Source organism: Trachinotus anak, unplaced genomic scaffold (assembly GCF_046630095.1).
Source record: "Trachinotus anak isolate AG129_WGS33_773 ecotype Australia unplaced genomic scaffold, CSIRO_AGI_Tana_v1 ptg000033l, whole genome shotgun sequence".
NCBI lineage: Eukaryota > Metazoa > Chordata > Actinopteri > Carangiformes > Carangidae > Trachinotus > Trachinotus anak.
In genome coordinates this window covers 527,449-545,683 of record NW_027273884.1, presented here as the reverse complement: position 1 = coordinate 545,683, position 18,235 = coordinate 527,449, and the positions used below count along the sequence as shown (strand labels likewise).

Genomic DNA, 18,235 nt, shown 5'->3' with positions numbered 1-18,235 from the left:
GGGCTGCATCCTTTGCATTTTAAGACCAATTGCAGCACAGTGGCGTGACCAGACTGTCGCATTTCAATGGCTCCTTCAAATGTGGCCAGGAAATGTGGCCTTCTTCTCCTGGGCAACAAAGGATCCAACAAATGTACCCTTCGTTGCCCAACCTATCCCAAGATTCATTGCCTGAGGATTACACTTTTAAACGTCAATATGTGAGTTGAGCAGGTTACAGTACAACTGTGAAAACCAAGGGCCTCAAAACCTAAAGTTATCGTGAAAAAAAGTTGTGCTGTCAAGGTTGCTTGGCAACAGGAACCGCAATTTCGGTTCAGCCTCCACGGTCTATGACGGCTACGAAGGGCCTCGCTTTCGTAGACTGCGCCCTCTGAGGGAAGCGACCCCTGCATTGGGATACACCTTATATCTGCTAAATGCTGTTAACCGTCACTGGTGTTACATCACTATGTTAGCATGCTGACATTAGCATTAGCATTTAGCTCAAATCAACAGCTTAATAAAGGCTTTACCTTGCCTGTAAACTGCCTCTTGACTTTGTTGTTACTGTATACAAGTGCCATAAAAACACATAAACAACACCCATTTCTTCCCTCTGAAGACATAACAGCTCACAAGTATATAGTTTATTGAGGCTATAGTTCTATTTTCATGCAAAATAAAACTAAATAATTTTGCTACTGTACTGTAGACTGCAGTGGACACAGGCACCAAAACTGGGCAATTTAAGATGAAAACAAAGCCTGGTCTGATCAATCTGGATTTCCGCTGACGAACACAGATGGCAGAGTCAGAATCTGGTGTCAACAGCATGAATCCACGAACCCAACCTGCCTTGTGTCAACAGTCCATGTTGGTGGTGGTGGTGTAAATGTGTAAGGACTGTTTCCTTGGTACACTAGGCCCTTTAAGACCAATCAATCATCGTCAGACTGCCACAGTTTATCTGAGTAATGTTGCTGACCGTGTGCTTCCACAAGTTACCGTCTTCTGATGGCTACCTCCAGCATGATGATGCAACATGTCACAGAGCTTTCAGCAAATTTGTAGACTGTAGCAAAAATAAAAAATATCCCCATATTATACTGGTGTTTCTGTTATTTTGTCCCCCACTGCATTTGAGCCACAACATTTACATCTTTCCACTCTATTCCTGCAGGTGTTGATCACTGCTGCAGACCCTCATTTAAAATTTTATCAGGTAAATTTTGTTTTAAACTGTCTCCCAAAAAAAAACAAAAAAAAAACTGTGTTGCCAAAACACTTCCATATGAATCGCTCAGACTACTACTACTAGTACTACTGTGAGATTGTGACCAGCCCAAGTTCAATGAAGGATGAACAACAGGGTGTAAAAGAGAGTAGGTGTGTGAAAGTGACCTGTTACATCAGAGGCTGGACTGAGGGGGCGTTTGGAGGGAGAGAGCCTTTCGATTAGAGGCCAGCGTTCAACTCACACTTTGAAGTGAGCATTGGTGCTTTGCCCGCTGCAGCTCCCCAGTGGGCAGGCTTCCTTGAATGCCCAAATGTTTCTCTCTCTCTCTCTCTCTCTCTCTCTCTCTGTACTATACAAACAGATAGACAAACAAGTGTATGCTGGTATGTGCAACTGGGGAGCAACAGAAAGACGGAGAAAAAAGAGGAGAGGCAAGGAAAGTGAAAGACAGAGGCGGCAATATGGTGAGACAAATCATGGTCAGTCATGCTGAGGAAGCCGTCCAAGTCATGTCATCAGACACGAGTTTCATTTCAGATTTGAGCGGTTTGCCTCCGCTCAGCTGTTTGGTTGATTTCACACAGGCACAAAGTCCTGATGTTAAAGTCATTGGCACAAATCTGATTTTTTGTCTGCATGTCTGCCTAAACGGGGGGGGGGGGGGGGGCACAGGATCGGATTTTCCCATGGTTAGGCAGCAGTGAAAAGATTGATGTCACAAAGACGTGCAAGTCAGGTTTGCTGTTCCTGTGTGACTACAGTTGTAGGCGAACAGAAAAAAACATATGATGCAAACACAAACACGTGTGTGTGTGTCTGTGTGTGTGTGTGTGTGTGTGTGTGTGTGTGTGTGTGTGTGTGTGTGTGTCCGCCCTGGAGGTTGGCCCTGCAGCCCCGCAGTCCCTCACCTTGAAGGAAACCTCTCCTCGGTGGTGAATGCTGGTGCTTAGTGGCCCATTTAATTGAGAGAGGCACTGTGTGACAGGTGAAAAGGGAAGATGCCGGGGCTGCTGCCAGACTGATGTGGGATGTGTGGGGATCCTGCTCTGCATAGATGCACTCAATTTACTGACCTGCCACAGCCGCAACGCAGAGAGAAATGGCAAGCAGATAGTTAGAGGCTGCTCCTCCTGCTTCTTTTGTGTGTGGGGAGAATTTTTTATTTGCACCGTGCATGTGTGTCACTGCTCTTCATTGTCTTTAATCTCTAAAATGGGAAATTCACATCGCAGGTCACAAAGAAATGAGTATTAAAATGTAGTAACTGCTACTGGAAAACTGAGCATGTGGCAACCCAGTGCCTGATGAGTGATCCGTGGTTTACGTGCAAGTTAGTGTGTGTGTGTGAAAAACAGACAAGGCACTGACAGACAGCTGGAAAGCATGACTGAGAGACATTTGTATACCGTGTGTGTGTGTGTGCAAGCGAGTGTTTGTGTGTTTATGTGTGGATGCTAAACAATGCTACCGCTCAGTGTATTAATGTCTGCGATGGAAGAGAGAGGATGAGATGAAGTTAAAGGCCGACGGAGTGAAAAGGGCGGCCAGCAGAACACAGCTGCAGCAGCATCCTCACAGCGTCTTACAACAATAGGGCAAAGAGAGCAAGATGCGCACACACACACACACACACACACACACACACACACACACACAAAAGGCAGTGTTGCTGTGCATTTTTTTTTTTTTTTGGGGTAGCGCACCAGCTCAGTAAAAAGACAAAGCATGGTTTTGAAAGAGGTACCACAGAACACAGCAGCCGATGCGCTGTTTCAGGCAAATGAGCGCGGTGGTGTGTCAGTAATTGTGTTCCTCAAGCCAGTGAGTCCACCCACACAAGTGCGGTGTGACTGCTTACAGTGCATGGAGACGGCATCTCTATTCTCCTGTTACTATAATTTGTTTTTTATTCCACCTGTGTGAGCCCCCCCCCAAGTCTTCTCTGCTAATCCTCAGCTTCTGATGTGTCCCTGTGTGTGTGTGTGTATGTGTGTGTGTGTACACATGAGTATATGTAGGGTTAGGGGGATCTTTAACAAGCAGTTGTGTTTTATTAGAAATCAGGCCTTATTTTGGCCACTGTTCTATCAGTCATAATAATATGTCAGGTGATTTACCTTGTCATATAAAAAGCTTCCACACAGTATGGTTTGGTGTCATGATGAAGTGTTTAGCATGGCTCGCCGTTTCTCCATTTTTTTGTGTTCGCAAAGAAAACGACAACAGCTCAGTTCACTAACAGGGCAACATGGTGTGAAATGGGTCAGATGGAGCAGGACTGCAAGACGTGGACTGTTGAACTTAAACACTCTTCATTTTGAATTGAGGTGATTAAAGAATTTATTTCCACATCGGAACACTTTCAACAACTTGTTTGAATTTCATGACAGTCAAATTACATTTTCTAGTTGTTCCCTGTTTCTCTCTGTCTTTCTTTGTGGGATGTTTTTCCAAATATCAGGAATTATGTTGATGAGTACAATTTTCTAATTTAAAAAAAAAAAGTTGCCAAATTAATCTAAATTAATACTTTAATGTAACAATGTGTAAGTTTATGTGAACATACTGTGGCAGGTTTATTTCCCAGACAGGAAAAAGACAAGACTGTGTTCTGATTGGCTCGTGCGCATGATTGTTTTTTCTGTGTGTGTGTGTGTGTGTGTGTGTGTGTGTGTGTTAATGACGTCAGTAGAGTCTCACAGAGGGTACAATGACCTCTTTCCTGTCACAATCCACTGAGACGCTTGTCAAATGTGCATTTTCATCATGTCTTCCTGTTTTAGTCTACACAGACACACACACACACACACACACACACACACACACTTATACTGATATAACACCTTTTCATAAAGGACAGCCTTGTCCAATTCTTCATGCCACCCATGTCCAACGCGGTCATAACCACCACCTTCACCACTCCTCCTGCTTTATTCCTTTATTTATTCATCAAGCAGCAGAAGATGATGTCAGCCTTGCCTTTCGCCGCAGTCGTTTTCCTGAGTGCTTTCTTGGAGCACTGGAACTTCAATGACACTGCAGATCAAGAGTCGGAGTGGCAGAAACCAGATGCAGAAGCAGCTTAGGGGATTTCTCTCAATCAGTCTGTGCTGTTTCATCTCAGATGATCTGTGCACACTTTGAGCTTTTGGAAGTGGTGGGTTTCGGTGCGGCTTTGATGAACACACGAGGAGAATTTGGAAATGCCAATTTCTGTTTGGATGTGAGATCATCAGCAGTGCTGGGCGTAAGCAGAACATCATTTGGCTGACTGTGTAGCCCAGAAAGTGAGCGGTTTTACTTATTGGGCCATGAATCAGAGAGTTCATCACTTGCACTCCTACTGAGAATTACCTAAGCTGCTCCATTTTTTTCTGCTCTTCTAATGATCCTTTAAGGGGAGTCTTCTTTCACTGTAATTTGAGCGCACTACAAAGTCCCACTCCTGTAAAAAGCAAACTATAATTTAAAAATGAAGGGTGAATAAAACCATCTCCTCGTTTTAAGGCAGCACTTTCACTCATCTGGGCTTACGGTGCAGTTAAAATCAATGAGAAGTTCAGAGCACATCTTCCCTTCCATGGAAAACACCGATGCACAACAGGCAGGTCGTTTCCTTCACTTCACAGAGTAAACATTAATGCTTCCTCATTAGAGATTACAGTCTTGATGAATAGGTGCTGCAGTAGGAGTCAGAAAGCATTGCTCCACTGAGGTCTGCATCTGCTTCTCATTAAAAAAAACAGCTATGCAAGTGTGCCCTGTGATGCAAAACGTAGCCAATTAAATTGACTTCGCCACCAAGGGGAGAAATGCTCCCTCTCCACTGTAACTATTCTGCCAAATCAAATCATTCAGCTCGGGCTAACCTGAGAGCAAGCGCCTGTGACACTCATTTCAACACAAACGGCCTCCTATATAGTTTTATCGTCCACTTCTAGGGTTAGTTAAAGGCAGAAGTGCTGACCGCGGTGCTGAATCCAGTGGCTGTGTCATTCATGGGTTGATTCATGGCGGTCATTATTTGGGCGGACGGTGCGATTGCCTCCATGAACAGGCTGAACAGCTCCGACCCAGAGACCTGCTGTAAATCTCACTGTCTCATACAGGCAAACACTTAAAGACTGCAAGATGGTATCAGAAAGCCATTAAAAAAAAGAAAAAGATTTCAAAAGCGGAAATGAAGAGATGAGGCAGTGACAAAAATTAAAGATGGGAAGACAATACTGAAAAAAGACTACACCCAAACAAAAGTCAGAGAGATAAGATGTTCTTGTGGTCAAGGGGAGAGACTGAATGTCATTAATGAGCCTGTAATTCCTCAGACTCAAGTCAAACACAGAGGATGTGGAGGCTGAGACAGAGACAGGAGACAGAGACAGGAGGGAGATGACTGTAATTGTATCCCTGCCCTGACTTCTTTTATCTGTCCCGGAGAGCTGGACGTGGTCTCCCTGCCTCGGAGAGGAGTCAGGTCTGCCTCCTGTCTTCAGTGACTTACAGTCTTCAGCTGCTGCAGGAAGGCTGACACAAGCACATACTCACGCACATACATTATACTGTATACAAACTGTTAGAGCAAGTATGTACACCTTCAGCACGCACAATGAGAGCCTTGTCCATGCACTGGCAAAATATACTGGCATCAGTATTTATGGTGACTGCTATGCAAAAAAAAAAATCTTCAGTACAACTACAACATTTAATTCATTATTTATTCATGGTTTTAAAAAAACTTAAAATTTGTTTGATATATTTTGCTCAAAATGTGACTGTTACTGTTGTTTTTAATAACGAAGTTTATTGTTCAACTGCTAAACAGCTTCACTTTGACATTGTCATGTCCCGCTCTGTTTCTTAAGGTTATGTTTTCCTTGTTTCACATTTTCATTATTTCCAGTTTTATCTCGGTGTTACTGACACGTCCTCTCATTTAAGATCCCTTATTTCCTGCCCTTGCGTTTCCCGCCACTGTGATTGTCTGCCCCCACCCTTATTGGTTCCACCTGCATCTCTCTTTCTTCCCCTTCATAGTGTATTTTGTCCCTGTGCGCCCCTCCCTCTGTGCCAGTTCATTTTGTCCTCTGACTTATACATTCCTGCCTTAATTTCCCAGTGTTATTGTATTTTAGTCACCGACTTCTTGCTTGCCTCCTGGACATTTTGCCTAAACCCATTGGATTTGTTTGCGGGAATTCTGTCGGTCATCCTGTGTACCGAACCCTTCTAGTAAACCGTTTGCTCTCTGAAGTCTGCCTGTGTCTGAGTCACGCTGTTGAGTCCTAATCCCTGTGGTCACCCCAGTGTTACAGACATATATTTATCACCAAACATATATTTGTTGTTTACATCATGGTTTATAATTTCTTTATATCTATGTTGAATAGATGTTCATGTAAAATATATAAATAGATAAATAGATTATTATTATTTGCAACTATCAATGTTAGTATCAGCTTCAACAGTAGGTATGGATGGGGCTCTAATCAATTAAGTGGCCTTTCCTTTGTTAAGCCCCACCTCCTTTATTTACTGTTGCTAAGCCTGTAACACTGGATTTCCTGTGCATGCATTCACAGTGCAACAGACTGGGTGGGTGTGGGAAATGAACGGGACCCTACCACGCACACAAATGGTTTCTAAAGTTATTCCAACTTATCTGAAATGTAACACTCGTAACTTGAGAATTAATGAAGCAAAAATGTTTGTTTTGTTTGCTCTAAAGTGCAAAAATGAGGTTTAAAGGAATGAGTCACCACATTGGAGTCATTTGCTCTAATGTTTGCCGGATGCTTCCCTGAGAAGAATAACTCAGAGGAGCAACAGAGAAGTCAGATTTTTTATTTTTTTTGTAATTATGAAACAATGTATTTTACTTCAATTGGAAATTTGGCTGGACTTTATATTAGAGTGAAGGTTGGTCTGAACAGGGCTTTTTCTAACATGACCTGAAAACACACATTATAATGTAGTTTGATAATGATGCACTCCCTGGTTAGAGGTGATCAACAGTTAATTCAGCCCTTACAGTTTTGTTTTAGTGTTTTTGATTCATTTCAAAGATTGACAGGCCGGCTGCTGCTAAGCTATTATTGGACAATCTCAGTTCAGGGGAGGGGGTTAAGCAAACGTCAACTGAACTGTCACATATGGTCACGCACATGTACATACTGTACTAGACCACAGGTCGCTGTTCTCACAATCAATAAACAAGCTTGATAATTTGGCATCAAAACAACCTGTCATCTCCAGCCTCTGCTTTTGTCTAATCCAACAGACGTGCTTTCCCGCATCTCAACAGAACATGTTGACGTTGATCAAATTGCCCTTCATCAAATATTCAGAAATTATAAACCAACAAACAAAGTGTAATTTGCCTCAGGAGAGAGTGTGTTTTACATTTTTCCTCATCAGAGGTGGCTGTGCTCTCTGCTAACTTTAAAATTCATTTAGTTTAATTTTCGGTCACTTTAAGAGCCTCATCTTCCATGTTCTCCCATAAGAAGCTTTGAGTTAGTGAGCTGCTGCCAGTTCAGATTTACCCCGTTTTCAGACAGGAGCGTGTCTTCGCACAAAGCTACAAATGAACTCTGAATCTGCAGCGCTGTAATGGGATTATGAGCAGGAACTCAATCATCCAAGCGCTACAGCTGCTCCACGTGTGAGCAGGAACAGCATATTCATTCCTCCCAACCTGTCAACAGTGGGTGCCAATCAAACTTCTCAAACTATAGCAGGGAGAGAGACTGTAGAAAAGTTTTTTGAACTTATTCCAAGTGTGAATTATAATTCTTCTCTTTCTCTCCCAGGTTTAGTCAAACCTTGCTCTGCCGTCACAGCTCAGTTTTTGTTGTTTTTCTTCTCCCTGGGCCAGAGTCCCAATCCTATCAAGCTGAAACAGGAACAAAGACCGCTGTCCCTCGCTTCCTACTCCCTCAATCCCTGCTTCCACTCCACAATCTCTAAAAAATCCCCTCTTGGTCCTGGTCCTCACCTCTGAGCGACCTGCCAGAGCTCATAATCTAAACTAATTTTGAAAGGCAGAAAAGTCCCGGTAAGCTCCACTGTCGCGTCAGGAAATATTGGTGCGTGTAAAATATTCATGCCAGGATGTCCTAGTTACTATTTCATTCTGTGTTTAAGGAAAAAAATTGCTAAATCAGGTTGTGGACTGTTTTTTTTTTTTTTAATCCTCTGGCCATAGTGCTTGGTCAGATGGAGCTTTCACTCTGTGACTAAAAGTGATAATGGCTGAGCTTAATGCCTCAGCAATTTCAAATTAAACGCATAACGAAATGTTTGAATTGTCTCAAACAACCATGGAGTTTCCCCCCGACCTGCAATATACATAAGATTTTATGTTTTACATCTACTAAAATGAATATTTGGAGGTTCATGATAGAGGTTATTTGCTGACCTTTGCACAACCAACAACCACATTTGTTCTGGTGGCAGCAGACTGAGCAAGATGTCCAAGATATTTTTAGTCCCAGCCATGTCCTGTAGCTCCTCTTGGGGTGTCCTGGGAATACTTCAAGAAAGACAATTTTAGCAACAGGGGGGAGTTTACATTGAACATTTTAAAACCTACATGCTGTATCTTGAGTATTTTATAGGCTACATATCCCATTACTGGTGCACCAGGGATGTTTAAATTTGACTTGTGTTAGGTCGATTAATAAATGAAGTATCTCTCCACCCGTTTATTCCTGATAGTGTGTGTGTGTGTGTGTGTGTGTGTGTGTGTGTGAGGTGATATTGGTTAATGGCGCAAATCTGCAGGGCAAAGTTCACCAAAGATGAACTTGACACGAAAGAATTACATGGATTTAGTTTCACTTCACTTCCAATTAAAGCAACTATTTTGCTGCAAAATTTCACAGTTTTAAACTTGGTAACTGGGCAGCACGGCGGTGCAGTGGTTAGCACTGTCACTTCACAGCAAGAAGGTTCTGGGTTCATACCCGGGTTTCCTCTGGGCACTCTGGCTCCGTATGTCAGCTGTGATAGCCAGACTGTGCTTGTTAGACTGTCCTTGACTCAGGTCCCACCGTTCTGAAATCAGTTATGATATTGCAGCATTATTATGGGCAGATGTGTGTAGAAACTAAACTTCTAAACTAAACTAAATTATCTAAGTGTTGAGAGGCAGCAGAAGCAATTAAAAGAGCAAATTACACTGTGATTTATCAACTCAAATCAGTTACTGCCCTGCTCCACCTCAAGATTAAAACATTTATATTTATTTAATTTACATATTTACAGTTACCCATGTAACAATATACACAAGCCTTTTATTTCTGTTCTGCTCTCTAACTATCATGTTAATGTCTCTTCCTGGTTCTCTGTGCAAGATCTGCAGTAAGTTTGAGTTTAAATCTAAGACAGCATAGCGAGGCTGGAATATAGAGGATTCTGCATTGTCAGTCGAATGTGTCATTGTCAGCTAATGGTAAATTTCCTTTTTTTTTTTTTGATATTTTTCCTCTGCATTGCACATGTGATACAGTTCAGAGGAATAATCTTGATACTTCTTAAGCCAGGAAGGAGAGCAGAAAGGTGAAGCTATCCAGGCAGAGAGCAGCAAGATGCAGGAGAGAGACTTTCAGCACAGGAAAGACAGGCATCATGAGAAATCATTGTAAGTAGACTGTAGACTGTTCAGATTATCTTGTTCGTGTGCTGCTTGGTGGAAACATCTAATTGCCATGAGTGTGTCACCAAATCAGTTCTCACCTTTTGCTTTTGCTTTCAGTGTCTCTCAGTGTATCACTAACCTGCCAGGTGTGACCCAGGGCTTTCTTTCATTACATAGGCAGCGAGCTGCTGCATAATCAGAGTTTCCTGAAGTCAGTGTTAGAAGAAGAGACACTTCAAAGAACCTGGATAAGCTGAGCGTGACCTCTACAACTTTAGACTAATGTTCCACTTCATGGCACCTTGCTCCCCTTTTTGAAAAATCATTACAGAGACCATAGGACTCCTTGTCTCTGACCAAACACAAACACTGACACACACACACACACACACACACACACACACACAGATGAAGCAGAATGTCCATAAAGACATCAGATGTATTGCTGATTTTCTGCTTGATCGAGGTTTAATGTAGAAGACTGTAAGGTATCAGTGGGGCCAATTTCCAGAAGCAAATTACTCGCTTGGGCTGATTCCTTTATGTGTTTGCTGAGTGCTGAATTTAAAGACCATTAACATTCTGTTGGCCCAGGACTTTGAGAGGTGTCTGAGCTTTCCCCTCACTGTGGAAACTGTTGACAGTTCAGTGGGCTGTCTTTGTGCTGCTTGGCCTTAAAATGAATGAAGTAAATTTGCCCTAGCTGTATGTGCTCCTCAGCACATTGTACAGCACATTATGATTGATTGATGATTATTTGTCAGGAGAAGTGAGCTTCATAAGCATTTGTAAATTGGAAACACTTTGTTGATGCTCAAAGACATCTGTAATAAAAAAAAAATAAAAAAAAAACAGCATCACTCATGATTTCTAACAGCTTAAGAAAGGGGGAAGTGTTTTCAAAGATTCTATGCAGAAATGGTTCGGACATGGGCAGATTAACACCCACAGGCTTTTATTTTATTTCAATTTAGCAGTTAGTTAATCTATGAATTGATGCCCAGGAAACTGTATTTTGGAAAAGTGTGAGTCTATTTCCACTAATCCAAAAATGGGAAAAAAGGTGGGTCTTGTGTGGAGCTGAGACTTGCCGATTTAATAACTCGTACAAGCATACGCTCCTGTTGGCATCGTTAGCACAGCTTGGTGTCTTGCTCGAAGGCTAACACGAGGCTAATTCATTTGCTGGCTAAATAGCTAACAAGTCAGGCATGGTTAAATACCACTAATTATGCTAACATATAAATAAAATAACACTAGAATTTCAGCTCTTAAAACAGGAGCACAGACTTAGTACTTGTTATATTATTTGTCCAATATTTGAATGTAAAATCCTCCATAAGACACCAACACCTCAAACATGGCCCAGCGGTTACGTTCAGTGTTTGATTCAGCTGCTGTGATGCCTAGCAGCCAGACACCGAGCAGCTAGCCAAGTGTGACGCCACCCAACTGTAACCCAAAGCGGCCATGCCCTCAATTATGCATAACTGTAAGGCCTTGATCAATTTAAACAGGTAAATAGATAAAAATTCACCTCTGTACGGTTTATTTCTGTTCTCAGGTTGGACACACAACCATGAAAAGTTGAATCGAGACCAGCTAGAGTTCTGGAGAACCAAATAACCCTCATGGATGAGAGGTGAAACGTCTTTGAGTATTTACTACTAAGCCCAGCTGCCTCTGATTCATTCTTGGATAACCATGACCTGGTGACTGGGAACCTTCACAGACAACATCCACACAGAAAACTCTTCAACACGAGCTGTTTGTAAAATGTGTAGTAGCTTCAGCCCATTATGTTTTCACAGGGTCCTATTTTACCAGTTTATATTTTGTATTGTTGCAATGAAATTAGTACTGATGGACAGATTACCTACATAATACTACAACAATCACTGCGGCTGAATAAAAAGAAATAAAACAAGAACCACGAACACATTTGCTGATGCTGAAATGGTGTGCATGTGTGTATGCAGGTGTTTGTTTGCTTTTTGCTAATGCTTAATATTTGTTGCAACTGCAGCACTTTTTATCAGGTCTATATGTAAAGATAACATCATTGATACTGATGATGATAATGATTTTCTTGACATACACAGAGAGACGGGTAGTTCTCATCGTTCCATCGTCCCCAAACTGGAAAACACAGCAGAAAACATCAGCTGTGTCATACTGAGCAATATAAGCTAAAACACTGACTCATTTTGCTTCATTCACAGAGGAGGCTGCCTACAGAAAAGAAAAGTTATAAAAGCTCCTCATGCCCCATTTTGTTCATCTGAATAACCAGATGTCTTGCAGGCCTCTGCCCGATCCACTGACTCTCACATGTTCACTTTTATCACCCCTTTGAAATCCACTGTAGAAAGACAAAGTCAGTCAAGTGGGAATAAGAAACAATTACCACTGTTCTTTCACTCATCGGAGTATTTGTTTCCACCGATCCATCCTTCAACTCTCCACTCACACAGCTGCTTTCTATTTCAATATAGGCATTCAGTTCTCACTCGACCTCTCTTGACCCCAATCCAAAATGCTGCCATGTACACACTCCCTGAACATCAAACACAGCACTTTGCCCTTTTCCTCATTGTTGTTGTTGCTGTATTCACACCAGAACTGCATCTACCAACTTACAGTTATACTGAAATGAACAGAAATGAGAACAAGAATTACATACATTTCATCATGACTGTCTGAAAAGGATGAGGTTCAGTGTCTCTATTTGTGTGTGTGTGTGTGTGTGGGTGTGTGTGTGTGTCTGACTTCTGCATTTGCAAAGCTCAGACGATGCTGTGTGATCTTCATGCATCAGTTGCCATCCAGCTGATACCATCTATTCCCACCACATCTTGTCACTGGAGACTTTCTCTCACAGATGTCAGCAATTCACTGTCCTTCTTTTATTATTTTTATTTTTATTCATTAGAGGCAGGTTCCTGTTCTCTGTGTAGAATATGTGTGACTGGGTGACTGGTGTCCACTGTTATGAATGTGTCACTGATTTGACAAATGCTAAATATATAGTCATACATATCTTCTGTGTAATATAAATAACGTAAACTCATACTGTGAGAAAATGTGGTCTTTATACTGTACTTGTTCATGATGAATAAAATGACAGAACCCTAAACAGATTTTTATTTTTTTTTTACTTTGGGCAACGTGCTCACTTTGGTAGGCCAGAAATTTCAGTATCGGTAAGAGGGAAGTAGTCTAACCAAAGAATGAATTAAATACTAGGGAAAAAATGGTAGCCATTCAGTGTCTGTGTTACGAGTTGCTAAAGCACATCTGTTAATGTCACTATATTTCACTAATCACGTTTGTTTGCTGGCTATAAACCTGCTACATGACTGGACTGCGGATGGAGGCCAACCAGGAGCTTAGGGCTGCACCTCTTGTTACGGGCAGTCCACCGAGCCACTCTAGTTTCCCAGCTGCTTGGGAACTGCAGGAAAGCGGAGGAGCACTTCCAATACACTGCACCTCACCTATGTTACAGCAAATAAAGTACTTTCATTACATGTATCATTATTACTAAAGGAGGTAGAGGAATAACTAAACATAAGACACACCAAGCAGAGAGAGCAGGAGAGAGGGAGGGAGAGAGAGAAGTCCTCAGGAACTGCTAAAGAGACTGGCAGATGTGAATAACATGTAAGAGGTAAATAAAGGCCAAACTGTTGTGGATCCCAGACGGAGGCTGTGCTCTGTGCAAGAGACAAAATAAGACGGATATTGTGTTGCTTCTGCCTTGAGCAATTTTACTCTATATATAGCTAAAATTACAGCTCAATCATTGTCTTTAATTTATGTGTTTGGTGATTTTGTCAGATGATGTCACGGTTATAAAACCAGGATTTGACGATAGGCAGTCCAGCCATATACTAGGTATTGACCTACTCTTGTTTTACAGAGGGATGGTTTCAACCATGCCTTTATATGACCTATGAATCACATGTTATTACACACAAGTATTTTGTATTCGGTTTTACAAATAATGATCATAAACTTCACCTTCTTCTGGTCCATTTTACCTCCTTCAAACTGTTTAGTAAGTATGTGATGCCTGGTATCTTGGGACAGGATTCTCAATTATGGGTTTAATGAGAAGGGGGTAATAAACATTATTAAACATTTAATAAAGAAATCGTGTGTACTTGATAGTTTGTCTTTCCTATAGGCACGTTTGAAATCCAGCCTCTAGAACTGAGTGTGGATTGCTGGGCCCTCATTCTTAGCACCAGTTTGTAAATGTGGTCATTACTTTTAAGCCAATAAAACCTTCAACACAGGTTCATTCTAATTAACTTAACCTTTAATTACATGGCCCGGTTTTATTCCTCATTGTAGGTTAAAAGTTAATCAGGTGATAGTTTATATTGCCATGCCACCTTCTGACTGCATTTATCAAATCAGGGTATGACACCTTTGGGGTTCAGGCACACGTCTCATTTCTATTCCCTCAGAAGAAGACATACTTAATGGGTTACTGTGAGGACTGCTCAATATCTATCTCAGTTGTCTCAGATTATCATCCTGGTCTGTCTGGGGGCTCACAGGGTAAATTCACAGTGTAGCCTAAAATGTTCATAACGTCACTAATTTACATTTAAACCAACACAGTCTCACAATTATGGCAAAACAATCCAGATCCTTGCAGAATTTTTGCTTTGTCTTCTTTGCTTGCATCTGTTGTTATGGTCACATGTACGTGTTTGTCCTCTACCATCAGAAGAAAGGTGACAGTCATCACAACAGGACGTAGGGCTCAGGGCTCACAGGCTCTCACAGCACTTCACAGTGGGAATGTAAACTGTGAACGTTACATAGTTCATCTCTGTTAGAAGCAGGATTCAATGTCAATATATCATGTCCTACAGTGAGTCAGGTCCTGTATTTTTGTTCTATTTTCTACCCCAAACATCTACAGATAAAACTCCTTTCTGTTCCTTTTAAACTGTACAGAAACAAAAAGGTCTCACTGCAGATGTGTGATTCTGCCTCCTCGCCTTTCCTCAGTCTGAAAATCAACCACATCCTCTCCACACTTTATCACTCATGACTGATACACTAAGCACCTGTTGATTTTCATGTTCATACAAGGTCAGAATGGAGAATGAAGAAAGTGCCTGGACCTGGCTGGGGCACAAAGCAAACAGCCACATGACACTGACAGTGCAGCTCAAAGAAGCCTTCAATGGGATTTTACTTCACAGTCCCCCTAAATGTCTCGGGGGCTCTGCAGGATCACATTAACTTCATTAAAGAAATACAGCTTTAACAGTTTTGTTTTACAGCTGCAGGAGATCAGCTACAGACTTAATGTATGTTGTCATCTTGTCTTTGAGGCTGTGGACAGAAAACTGCCGTCCTTATCACCTGTAAACTGCCTGGTCTGAGTTTAAGAAGACAGGTTTAAAGGATTATTCCAGTTTAGTGAAATGCTGGTGTTACAAAATTTTAAAAAGTTAACATAAGTTAAAAAACAAGGTGGTCAGATGTGAAGGAAGTGAAGGCTTAGATGAGATTGAAGTTATATGCTTCATGTAGACTGTGATGTATTTTCAAAGTCTGCTTCTGCTTCCATTTTCTTACAGATTCACTAAAAAAAATGTTTTGCTATGTTTTCACTAGGCTACCTTTTGAATCTCCAGTTCTTCCAACAGACACACACTCACTGACTCACACCAGAGAGTGAGTGTATGCACATGAAAACAGCTTTTAGGTTTGGGAACATTTTACTACTTTAAAACCTTTCTAGTAAAATTAATATGCTCATCTTATTAAATCAGAGGTCCTACAAGACACAATACAGATCGTTATCAGAAAAAATATTACAAGCACTTCTATAGCTGTCTGTGAATCAGACGAGAGAGGCTAACACAGGAGTGGTATGATCCTCCAGTATTTGTTTAAAGCTGAGCAGCTGCATTTTGTACGAACCAAAGATGTGAAATAGTCTTTTTTTTTTCTCTAGTCTCTTTGCTTTAACTCACAGGCCAAGAGGGAAAAGACCTGATTTTGGAGACACTCATCTTTTTATTTAAAAAAAAATGATTTAGTGACTTTTGATACTTGTTTTTCACTCCCAAGTCTCTGGCTGCAGGTTTTACATCTGTAGACAAGAAGTCAGATAAACTTCTGATTGATTGATTGATTGATTGATTGATTGATTGATTATAGATCTGTTTTCATCTATCTGGAAAAGGTTTGGGGAAAGGCAAGATGGCAAGATGCCCTTTTTCACAGTTTTTTAATGGGGCATACATTTGCACGTTATCCACATTACAATGGCTGTGCTTATGTGTGATTTGTCTCATGTGGCAACGAGAGAGGGCCGCGGATGGAGCCTTGAGGAACGCCACAGCTCAGAGGAACCACAGATGAGGTCGGGTCCAAAAATGGATCTGAAGAATGTGCTCTGTCTACAATATGTTCAGAAAATGTTACATTTGTTTCCAAAGCTCCCTGCAGTCAGATTTTAGTCTGGTTGTAACACTGCAAGCTTCAGTGACGGGCAAAATTTTGCTGTGCATTTTTCAAGTACTATGCTTTTGGAAAAAAATTTAAAAAAAGGTACTTGTACTTTACTTGAACAGCCTATTTCCATGTCCAGTCATGTCATATCTAAAATATTGTTCTTTTTTGTTACAATAACATTTACATTTATTATAATTAACTATTATAAATAACAGTAAAACTCTAACAAGGACCACTTCCTGCGTTCAGTACTTTTACTTTTGATTCTACAACTACATGTTGTTAATGATATTGATAATGTTTTTACTTAAGTAACATCTTTAACTGAGGACTTTTAAGTGTAAAGCAAGTGTGGTATTGGTCACCTGAACTCGTGTAAAGGATGTGATTCGCCGCTGCTCAAGGATACATCCTGACGGAGGTGTTTGGTGTTTGCCTCCCCCTGTGTCCCCACGAACTCCCGCACTCTCCCTCTCCCACACTCACACTTACGCACAGAGAAGTGGAGGGAGAGAGCAGTAGCCCACGGGAGAGTGAAGCATGCAAACAAACAGCACAATAACCCCACCACCAACAGCGGTCCTCTGAAGCACGTCAGAGGCAGCAGGCTATGAATCGAGGTGCACAGCGGGGTGAGGAAAACATTTCATGGGGACACAGCTAGGGGACTGTGCTGGTCTCCTTTCTCGGGACTGACACTCCCACACACTCACACTCACACAACAACACATGCACACCCCGGGAAGCTCCACGTCCACAGCGCGCCGCAGGGAACCCGTCAGGTACTGTATTCAGACTTTATCCACTTCTCTACGCGCTTCATGGTGCGCTCTCGCTGCTGCTGGAGAAGCAGGAGGGTCAAGAGACACGTGTTTGTTTTTGAAGTGGGAAAAAAAAAAAGCAAGTTCAAAGCAGCACCACGGAGAGTTTGTCTTTGCACAGGCGACTGTTTGCGTGGGCCAGTGTATGCATATTTAATCGATGTGTGGGCAGCAGTAATTCAGCGCGCTGGCTCACCGAGTGGGCAAGTAAAGCAGGAGGATGGCGCAGGGGAAGGAGAGGGCTCTGGGTGACAAGTTTGCACTTGATCAGATGCTCTGTCCCTCGCCGCTGGGCTGCTGGCTGGCTCTGGTGCTGGATGGCCTGGGCGCTTGCTCTGTGAAATGTGTGGGATGGAGAGAGGATACAGCAAATCGGGCAAAGGCTGCCTCTTGTCTAAAAGTAGGCCAGTAACTATTGAACTATAGAAACAGTGGGATGCAGGAAATCCTCAAAGTTTCAATTTACATTTTTTAAATTTATTTATTTCACATTTAATGACATATTTTACCAGTTATTCAGCCAGGTGGGGTTGACTCCCTCTCTCACTGTAACGCCTTCAGGAGTCAGTGTGGCAGCAGGGACAGGCGCTCATATACACAGCCAGCACGTTTCACTCTGTCTGCAGCAGCCGAGCGGTGCTGAGCACCACCTCCAGCAGCAGCACCACCTCCAGCAGCAGCACCACCTCCAGCAGCAGCAGCAGCAGCAGCAGGTCGGGGAGGGTTTTGGAGCACAGTTGGAGGACCGACGACGCATATCCACAGCACCAGGCTCGACACCAGTCAGTACTGATGCTCCGCGGCCGGTCGCCGGTCGCCGGTCGCTCGGGCACAGTCGAGGCTGTTGCATGAGCGGAGGTGTCGGTGAGACCGTCGCTGACCCTTTTCCAGTCGAGACTATACGCATGAACTGAGGCGAATGCCGAGCAACACAGCCCAGCTCCTCCGGCCAGAGTAGATGGGACCGCACGTCGTCCGAGCGTCGGAAAGATGGAGAGATTTTTGCTGCTCGTCCTCAGCTGTGTCGGCGCCTCTCGAGTCGCAGCCGGTAAGTTTATGTTTATGTGC

General features: G+C 42.4%; 1 protein-coding gene across 2 annotated transcripts in view; it reads left to right on the top strand.

Moving 5' to 3' along the window:
* Positions 1–17,364: 17,364 nt before the first annotated feature.
* fndc5a (fibronectin type III domain containing 5a) overlaps positions 17,365–18,235 on the top strand; it is a 33,104-nt gene continuing 32,233 nt past the window's right edge. Inside the window, exon 1 of one of the 2 annotated variants that reach the window (XM_071471339.1) lies at positions 17,365–18,215. In XM_071471339.1, coding sequence (XP_071327440.1) covers positions 18,158–18,215 — 58 coding nt within the window. In that variant the 5' untranslated portion in view covers positions 17,365–18,157. The remainder of the gene's footprint in view (positions 18,216–18,235) is intronic. The other variant, XR_011686916.1, reaches the window with a different exon arrangement.